The sequence below is a fragment of the Odontomachus brunneus genome, unplaced genomic scaffold (assembly GCF_010583005.1).
Source record: "Odontomachus brunneus isolate Ranch 3 - 2012 unplaced genomic scaffold, Obru_v1 Obru_scaffold_151, whole genome shotgun sequence".
NCBI classification, from domain to species: Eukaryota; Metazoa; Arthropoda; class Insecta; order Hymenoptera; family Formicidae; genus Odontomachus; species Odontomachus brunneus.
The window spans coordinates 440,021-449,780 of NW_022639601.1; the positions used below are offsets into that span (position 1 = coordinate 440,021).

At 33.5% G+C, this 9,760-nt stretch overlaps 1 protein-coding gene across 1 annotated transcript in view; it reads right to left on the reverse strand.

The window, feature by feature from the left end:
- Positions 1–8,471, reverse strand: part of LOC116850641 (mediator of RNA polymerase II transcription subunit 24) — an 8,672-nt gene extending 201 nt beyond the window's left edge. The window contains exons 1-11 of the mRNA XM_032829150.1: positions 8,110–8,471; positions 7,693–7,844; positions 7,490–7,615; positions 6,335–6,671; positions 5,824–6,243; positions 5,542–5,725; positions 5,068–5,443; positions 3,765–4,210; positions 2,576–2,668; positions 2,203–2,493; positions 223–667 (exon numbers count right to left, since the gene is read on the reverse strand). Coding sequence (XP_032685041.1) covers positions 223–667; positions 2,203–2,493; positions 2,576–2,668; positions 3,765–4,210; positions 5,068–5,443; positions 5,542–5,725; positions 5,824–6,243; positions 6,335–6,671; positions 7,490–7,615; positions 7,693–7,833 — 2,859 coding nt within the window. The 5' untranslated portion in view covers positions 7,834–7,844; positions 8,110–8,471. The remainder of the gene's footprint in view (positions 1–222; positions 668–2,202; positions 2,494–2,575; positions 2,669–3,764; positions 4,211–5,067; positions 5,444–5,541; positions 5,726–5,823; positions 6,244–6,334; positions 6,672–7,489; positions 7,616–7,692; positions 7,845–8,109) is intronic.
- Between the last annotated feature and the right edge of the window lie 1,289 nt (positions 8,472–9,760).

Here is a 9,760-nt window from a genome sequence, read left to right on the forward strand (position 1 = left end):
AAAAAAAAAAAAAAATATATATATATATATAAACTTATATTAATGCATCTGACAAGAAAACTTGCTCAATTAATACATTGACTGCCATGATAATTACTAGCAGCCAGTGTTTTGTGATTGGAATTTGAGTTGAATATTGAAATAATCAGTGAAAATCGTCTTGGCGATGTATTAATATTGTTTTACGATGTATTAATAATGTATTAATATTATTTTACGCACCAGCGTTTGTGGCATTCCCTGCAGCACGATACGAGTCCTATCCTTTCCACACTGTACTGTGAGCCGCAAGAACTGAAATATGAAGTGAGTTTGCTGAGACACTTCGCTATCTCTGCCAGCGAGGAAGGCAAACATATTGAACAGATTGTTCAACGCTGTCATGAGCGGCTCCTTCAAAACGAGAGATTTTTTTCCATTGCTCGTGCCTTGCGCCTGCGAGCTCTGCGAACCGAATATGGGAACATTCTCGCCCGTCTCGCCCAGTCTCAGGAGTTTATTCGCAGGCACGCCGAGTGTGTCCAATTCATCCGTGTCCAAATCGTGTCGTACGCGTTTTCGATTATTGCCCCGGTACGGATTCGAGTTGTTGTATTCGAGAGTGGAGAATATGCAGTACACGCACAACTTCGCAAGGATGGACGACTGCGGTTCTACAAGCTCGTCACTTTTGCAACAGAATTAATATTCAATGAATATATGTGTGAGTTTATACGGAATCATATAATTAAATACGACTCTTGCGAAAGAAAATTCAACGTTAACAAGAATGACGAATAAGGGATACACACATTCCATTCATATACTCTACTACATTTATTAGTGCGCAGATTTCGTATATTCATTCTTTGCAGTCAGGTACCACTTAGTGCGACATTTTCCTTCAGTCGAAATTATTTTAGTGCGATTGGTAGGATGTCAAAAGAAAATATAAGAAAGTTACTTAATTTTTTATATTAAACTATTATATTATCTTTAACACATATCTAATAAAAGTCATTAAATATATTATTAAAAATATTATTAAATATATTATTTAAAATTATTTAAAGCTGAAACTATCAAGCAAATTATAAAGCATGAAACTATAATAGTCTATAATTATTAACTCTTGTGTACTATGGGATCAAAAAGATCCTAGAAAAAACAATTTATGAAATAAAATAAAAAATAAAATATAATATAATATAATATAATAAAATAAATCTATATATTTTGGAAAAACTGTTTGCTTTTTTTCATAAAAATCCTGATTTCGATATTCAAAGTAAATAAATACCTTCAAAATAAATATCTTTTTTGAAAATCTTGCTATTGTACTAATTTTTCTCTTAAAAAGATGTCTTGAGAGTAGTTTCTTAAAATTTTACCTTGAAATATCAAAAGTTGTGTCAGTTATGATTTTTGGAGCAAATTCAATCGTTTTTTGCGTTTTTTGGGCTTTCCAATTTTCTTCATTTAAAATCAAATTTCGTCTAGAAAAATTATTCTGTCATATAAAAAGATGTTTTAAATATATCCTGGAATTTTTTCAAATAAAACGAATAATTTTATTGCAGCCAACATTTTTGTAGCTGGGGTTGCGAAAGACCCCAGTGTGCCCATTATGTGATTATACTGAAGTGTGCACAATAAGAGTTAATAATGTTAAATTAAATGTTTCATACATAATTTGTTAAGAATATCTCGACTTTCAAACGCAAAGGGTTAACAAGGAACATCAAATGTTTCAGTCACTATATGTGACCTAAATCAATTTCTTCAGTGATCTAAAACGCAATATTCAAATGAGAACTAGTGAGAGACTTACTTCGTAAGTTATACTAATTTATCTTTTTACCTTATTTATTTGGACATATTATTCGATAAGAGATATATAAACATCACCCTGACTGTGATTCCAGGTATGTAAAACAAAATTAATTATTATATACACGTGTTGTACCACTATTTTTCTATTTTATTTGACAAGCACGACAAATCTTTTGTAATCTAGTATTATATTTATATATACTTTATATGTATATACTTTTGCAATCTAGTATTTTATTTATTATACACATATATGTGTATGTTAATATACGAAATTTACGCACTGATATCTGCTTTCTAGACATCTAGACGTCACCATTCCTTTTAGTACTGAATTCATGCAAACTCATACGACAGTTTGACGATGACAACGCGACGACGATAACTTACTGCAAAGAATTATGTAGATACTGAGGTATTATGTGATTTATGAGATCCAAGGTGCAGTTCTCTATATCAAGATGGAAAATGGCGAAAGCCAGATCCACAGCACGATCAAGTTCCTCTTGATAGCGGTACTTAAGCACCTCCTTGACTATATTAGCAACAAACCACAGGGAACCGCCGGTGTTCAATAAAGACTCCAAAGACTGCGTGGCTTGTATGTTTATCCATCCGCGTTGATTGATATTCTGCCAAACGGACTCCAATTGTTCTAATATCGGTTGTCGCGATATAATACTACAAATGTATGAAGAATGAAATTATAAGAGCGAGAATTCCAAAAACAATAATGATTAGTCATTCTCTCGAAGAGTCATACCTGTTAGACATTGAGAGTACTTTTGTTTTCGACTGTGTAGGCGGGTGTACATCGTATTGCATTTTCCGAATAATCTGGAACATTAAGCTAGATCTGGAAAGAGACAGAACAAACTGCTTAGTCACTTTTACACATTTGAAAAATGGGTTATATGATATTGTTATTGTCCGTATGTTTTTGTACTATTTATATCCAACAAAACATAATATACAGGATAATTGTCGGAAAATACTTAAAACCTTTAATCTTTAGACTGCCAGGAAAGCCACTTTTGTAGTTTTGCACAAATCTCAAAATTCTGTCATGTGTATGTCACTTATACAGAAAAACTTTTGAGAAAAAAATTTTTTTTTAATGAAAAAATGCCGACAGCCTAAAGGTTAAGTGAGGAGCAGCGCAACAAAAAAGCGCTCTGTGTGCCTGGGATTCGACAAGATTCCCCTCAGAATAATTTCATTTTTTCTAGAACACAATAGAAATCTATGGAGTAACAGAATTATTTTGAACGGAGACTTCTTTTGAGTAGTTTCATGATACTTGTCCAAGATGAATAGAAATAAATTAATGTCCTACATTCAAAGTCATCATATATAAATAAGGTCTGAAACTGAAATTATTGCTAATAAGTTCAAAGAGTGAATGTGCACATGAGTATCCCTGAAAACACCAGTAGTTCATAACAAACTTCTACTTAGAAAACAATAAATTATATTCTATTATTCACTTATAATTAATCAGAGGATAAAATGTTATAACTTTTTTATTTCAATGAGTTTCGCAACGCAATAGAAAACTTGTATGCAATAGAAAAATAAATTTTATTAATTTTCAGGTGATATATTTTCCTACTCAGATTTTCGTACACATTGGGAAATTCACCGAGATAAAAGTATTACAATCTTTTATCTTCTGACTAAATGTTTTACATCAAGCATTTTACATCAAGCATTTTACATATGCATCTACAGCACTCAAAAGATTAGTAGCAAGTTATTCTAATGTATGTTACTTTAGTAGTTCATTATTGTATGGACAATTTAAGTTATCAAACTCCGCTACAAAATCAGTGCTATAAGATCAAATAAAATTGGCTCTACTAATTATTTTTTCCTGTTTTGATTGGATATCATGAGAGTCTATACTTAATTGATAATTTATTCTATTAATTTCATGTCATTGACGTACAAACCTCTCCTTAAGATTGTCCTGCATCTCATCACCGGGCAGTGGCGTGAGGAAGTGTTGGACCATGTTCATGGGCTTTAATAGGGCATCCTGGTGAGTGATACTCATGTATGCACACAACCACGCAGCGGCACAGACTGGTAAGCAGCATGCCGCCGCGCGCAAACCGTCCAGAGCCCTTTTGACATCGCCAGCGCTCAACACACCACTCTCCCATGCACACAGTAACTCCTTCACTGCACCCATCGCTGACTGGCCCGCAACATGCCACTTCAGGTTGCCCGACTTGAAATCGAGATCCGGCGAATTGATCTGCGCCAACAGTGTGTCCACTCGTGTCGGATCAACGTTCTGCAGCATCCTCTGCGGTGATTTCGGTTTGTTCCGCTCCGGCAAACACCCGCGCACCCACTGCTCAAAGAAGGAATCTCCGCCTTCCTCGAGGACAACCTGAAAGCAACGTTCATGTTTACATGTATTTGACAACGAAATAATCTATAATAGTAAAAAGCGATTTTTTCGAAATAAATTCGTATATTAAAATTAAAACGGTAATTAAGAATCTTATAGCAATTTATCAATGAGCAACAAATTTATATTGTGATAAAATAACTCCAACAATAACCATTAAATAGTGTAATATTTGAGGCTTTCATGGTGAGAAATCAGGATTGTCGATAAGTTAATATTTGTTAATTAAGTTTGAAATAAAATCTTTCTCTCTCTCTCTCTCTCTCTATGTGTGTGTGTGCGTATGTGTATAATAAAAAATTACATGAACGAAAACTAACTTATTTGGAAGTTTATTAAATTAATTTATTAAAATTGAAAGTTAATAATGCGCTCAGAAAAAGGAAAAAACCGCTGGTATTATATTTCATTTTTTTTATCTTACATCATAAGTAATAGTTCCAATATTCCTGATTATTTTAATTATTTTAATTTAAACAGAAAAAATTATAAGTTAATGTACTTTAAAATAACTAGTTTCCATTAAAAGTTGCTTTAAAATTAACCAAGTTAAAAGTTACTAATTTTTCAATTGATTAACTACATATTATCTAACATTGTGTGAAATAATATTAGTTTTGACTTTTCCGAGTTTGGCATCCGTTTTTACTCGATTTGTTTCCTACATTTCATGAACATATCAGTGATATAACGAAATGAATTCGAATCGTGCTGATAAAAACGAAAGAATACAAGAGCTTTTGACAAAAAGTAAAAGCAGCGTTCGTCTCAGCAAAAATTTACCTTATATTTTCCATCGTTTTACTCTTACTGTTAATGACTAATGCTCAACTTACATCGGATCCATATGTTTGCACTATCGAACACAACATCAGAAACGACATGTCGAACATCATCGCCCGCGTCGCTGCCGTTTTACTAGGTACAGGCTCGTTGATCTGTCTGCTGCACTCGTTGAACTTGATAAGTCTGGTGACAAAGATCTTAAGCTTGCCTTGCACGGTCGCCACTGCGAGCATCAGCTCAAAACTATTGCCCGTTAAGACCTCGCGCAGCATACTCAGCAACGCATCCTGGATCTTCGTGTAATCAGCATTCAGCGTCTTCAAGATCCCGGTCAAGGTCGGTTCCGCGCGTATAATGACCTTCGGAATCGACGACTTCGGGGTACTAGAAGGATCCAGTTTTTGCAAAGCCGCCGTCACTCCTTCCCTGTATGCAATAAGCAAAAACGGATAATCAGAAATTAATTTCGAAAATCCCCATTACCTTTTTAGTAAAAAACGACTAATTTACTGCATACACATTACCTTCTAGCGCTCAAGTGTTTCGCTTGCTTTTCCGTGACGAGATTCACCTTATGCAGTTCATTCAGCAAACATTCCACGCAATTGCACGAGCACGTGGTGTCCATCATGTCGAGCAATGATGTGAACTGAAGCAACAACTCGAATGCATCGAGAATATCTTGCGAATACTCATATTTCTCCTCACCTGTAGAAACAAAATACAAGAAATTACTAAGGTATCTCTTAGATTCTTGAAGTTCACAATTCTCGTGATTCTGTAAAAAATCTGTAGAGCTTTCTCACCGATCTTTAAATTAGCCTGGTGTAGTTCTTTTAATATGAGAGGTACTTTTAGAAACGTGAATGCTCCCCACTGCGATTCCTTGAACGTTCCCGTTACATTATGCAAGCACATCCAACAAGCGCGAATGATCTCACAATAAAGTCGTGCATTCGTGTAATTCTTCAGTCTTTGCACCATCAACAATTGATTAACGAACACGGATGTCTCGGTACTGGGATTTAGTAACACTTGAACAGCAAAAAGCGGTTGCAAGCAATGAGTGATGGATTCCATTCGAGTTTTTTCGGGGCAAAAACTCTCAATCTCTAAGTCGTACAGTTGCTTTAGAGAATCCTCTATTGGCACCACGGACTTTAGAGTGGTTGTCTTCAATAGCGCTTCGATTTCCGAACATTTTTTCATAACTTCTATATATAGATCTGAAGCAAAAAAGATGTACAGGTAAATAAGTGCATGTTGAGCTTTCTTTTGCAAAGATCTCTAAGATATCGCGCTTTCGTTGCAACAAACCATCGTCGTCGTATTTGGCTAGATACATCATCGCACGCAGGAAATCCGAGTTCAGCATCTGCTGCAAGATGCTGGCTGGTTTATCCATGAGTTCGCTTGGATGTGGAGTGAGAGGATTATTTTGCGGTGCTTTTGATAATGTGTGCAGGTAACACTGCAGGAGCCAATGAACTATGGATAAAACTGCCGCCGCTAGAAGATCTTCTTCTGGTTTACCACGACACGTAATACCAACTTGTATGGATTCTAAGAATTCCAGCAGACTCACGATGCAATGAGGTTTATGAAAAGCGTCATATTTACTTATCCGTTGCAATACTGCAGCATATGATACTAACTGCAAGATGATTTTAAATATGATTGTTTGGCATATATATTGATATATTAATGACTGATTTATATCAAAAATTTTTCAGTAACAATGTTAATAGTAAAAAGCTATTTAACAGAAATGTTTTTAACAAGATTATCTTCTTCAGTAAATGTTTTACTGAATGTTTCTAGCAAAAAATGCTTTTAATAATGTGGAAAACATAAATGTCACTGACACAGAACAACCATTTACTATGATTAAACTGTTAATAGTGAGTCATTAACAAAAAATGAATGACAATATTCTGAATTATTTTCAACAATATTGGAAAACTTTAAACGATTAAGAACTGTTATTAGCAAATATGTGCTATATACAAAAAATTTGACAATTTTTATATGTGATCAGAGAAAACAAAACCTTAATTATTCTGTGTAAACAAGGATATTTTCAACATTCTTTGATCTCGACCGTCAAATAATGGATTACAAAAGTAATATTTTTAACAATGTTAATAAAAATTAACTTAGTTAATTAAAGTTATTAACATGTGATCAAAATAAGTAATTTTTGTTAATATTTGTTTTCTGAAAAATGTTGAAAACAAATGTTATTAACATATTTTACTCCATAATAGTTAATAACAAAATATAGTCAACTTGTTTTGTAACTTATTGGAAACAATTGTCTTCAGTAATTTTAAATAAGACAATCTACATTTATCAGTATATTTAGCAGTAATACTGCTAGAGATACAAAATATTAGTAATGTTATTGTTTGCTGTAGACCAAGAATCACATAATATTAATGAATTAAGTATTACAGAATACAGAAGACAAACCTGAGAGCTTAACGAATGTTTTAAATAAGATAATACTAATTGATTGGGTCCTGGTCCTACTAATGCCTGTTGCAATATACAATCAGCTAAGTTATATACATCTCCACTTACTCCTCTTGGAAGAATCTGAGAATTCATCTTGTATTAGAAAATGATTAAAATATCTTATTAAAATTAAAATGCACACATACAAACATGCTTACTGTTTTGATATTAATACCCCATTGTAAATCACTCCAGCGTTCTCTCCATGCTCGTAACAAAAGAGCTTTTAGGCTACTAGTTTTACTGGTTACTTTGGTCTCCATTGGTAATGTTAAAACGTTAAACAATTTTTGCCACATTGAAAAACCTGCTATAAATGAAATATATTGTTAGAATAAAAGAAAAAGAGGAACATATTACAAGAATATATTTTAAAAAATTATCATTTATCAACAAGTAATTTGTTTCTTGTCAGAATTTTTTGATGGTTGATGGTTTTGATGGTAAACAGAAATACTAATGATTAAAATTAATTAGATGGAAATAAAATATTCTCCTCTATATTTATAAAAAACAAATAATTTATATAATAGATAAACAGTAAAATATTGTTCAAAATGTATGCTTTTATTTACCTTATAACACATTACTATCCTTATAACCTAACTTGTGCATTATGTTGCAGTTTGTAAATTTCAAATATATCCATAATATATAATATCCATTATATATAATTTATAATAACTATTAATGGATAAAAAAATATTTGCAGTTATTTAGTAGATGTCTATTAGAAGTCTCTTCCTCTCTCTCTATTTGACTTCAGACCTTAAACCTTTGGCCCTTTCGCTATTTGACACGATAAAAAAAAGACTTGATAATGCAGGATTAACACCACCTGAGGACACAAACTCTGTCACGAAACTGCTGACATGAAAGCTGTGCACGAAAGTGTCTCCAAGTGTGTGCGAGAGAGAAAGCTATACATTTCTATTCGTCCTCTGTGCGCATGCGTTAAAGTTGACAGGTTAGGTTAGGTTATAGAGTTGACAGGAGGTTATTTATTTTCTTCTTATAGAGCTCTGAAAATTTTTTCAGAATTTTGTATTAACTTTCTAGTACTTCAAAAAAATGCAAGAAAACGCAAAAAAATGCAGTACTAAAAAGTTAATATAAAATTCTGAAAAAATTCTTCGAGTTCTATGAGAAGAAAATAAACAATTTTTATCTCTTGCTATTTTTCGATAAAGTTGATAGAATTCAAGTAAAAAAAAATTGAAATCAATAATTTTGTAGTCCAGCAACAACTGACGCATGTTGGCGCATGCGCACAGATGAGGAATACGAATGTATATCTTTCTCTCTCGCACAGATCTTAGAGACATTTTTGGTTTACAGGAGGCATACGCAATTCCCCCTCCATATATATGCTTTAAGCACTTACCAGACGGGAGTTATTTGATTGTCGGAAAAGTCATGACGCATTTTCGCAACAGATAGCGCTAGTTCATTTTTGAAGTACTAGAGTCATTCGCATCTATGTTATTGCTATGTCATTTGACAGCTGACAGTTCCTCTACCAGTCCCATGTAGCAAAAACGGAACGGAATGGCGCGTCGGTCGCAAATAAATATGATTAATTCGTCAATATTTCGTTATTTTGACGCGACAGAATTAATTATATACATAATTTATGCAATTATTTTGCCGATAACATTGTCATGAATATTCTGAAATATTTAATTGAAGAGTGAAATATATTTTATAACTAGAAATCCGTTCCGTTTTTGCTACATGGGACTGGTAGAGGAAACTTTTACGGAACGGAACTAAAGAACGGAACGCTCATTATAGTAAGAAATCCGATCCGGCGTTCCGATCCGTGCTCAATGGGACGGCACCCTTAGCTTCATTCTAAAAAAAAAATTGAGTAATTTGGTTGAGTTTTGGAGATTTTATAACAAGTCGAAGATGGAAGACCAAACTATGCATTTTCGCCATATATTACTGTTTTACTTCCGTAAAGAGAAGAACATGCGTCAAGCTTGTGAAATGTTGCGTAAAGTTAAAGGTGACAATGCTGTATAAGGCTGATATTTCACGAGTCGTACGACAAGTTTTTTGGATACATTCATTGGTTGACGAACAGAGAAGCTAGAAATACTCTATTCGCCAACCAATAAACGTATCCGAAAAGCTTGTCGTACGATACGTGAAATAGCACCCTAAGAACGTTAGTGCCAACGATGGTTCACGAAATTCCGTGCTGGTGATTTTGATCTCAAA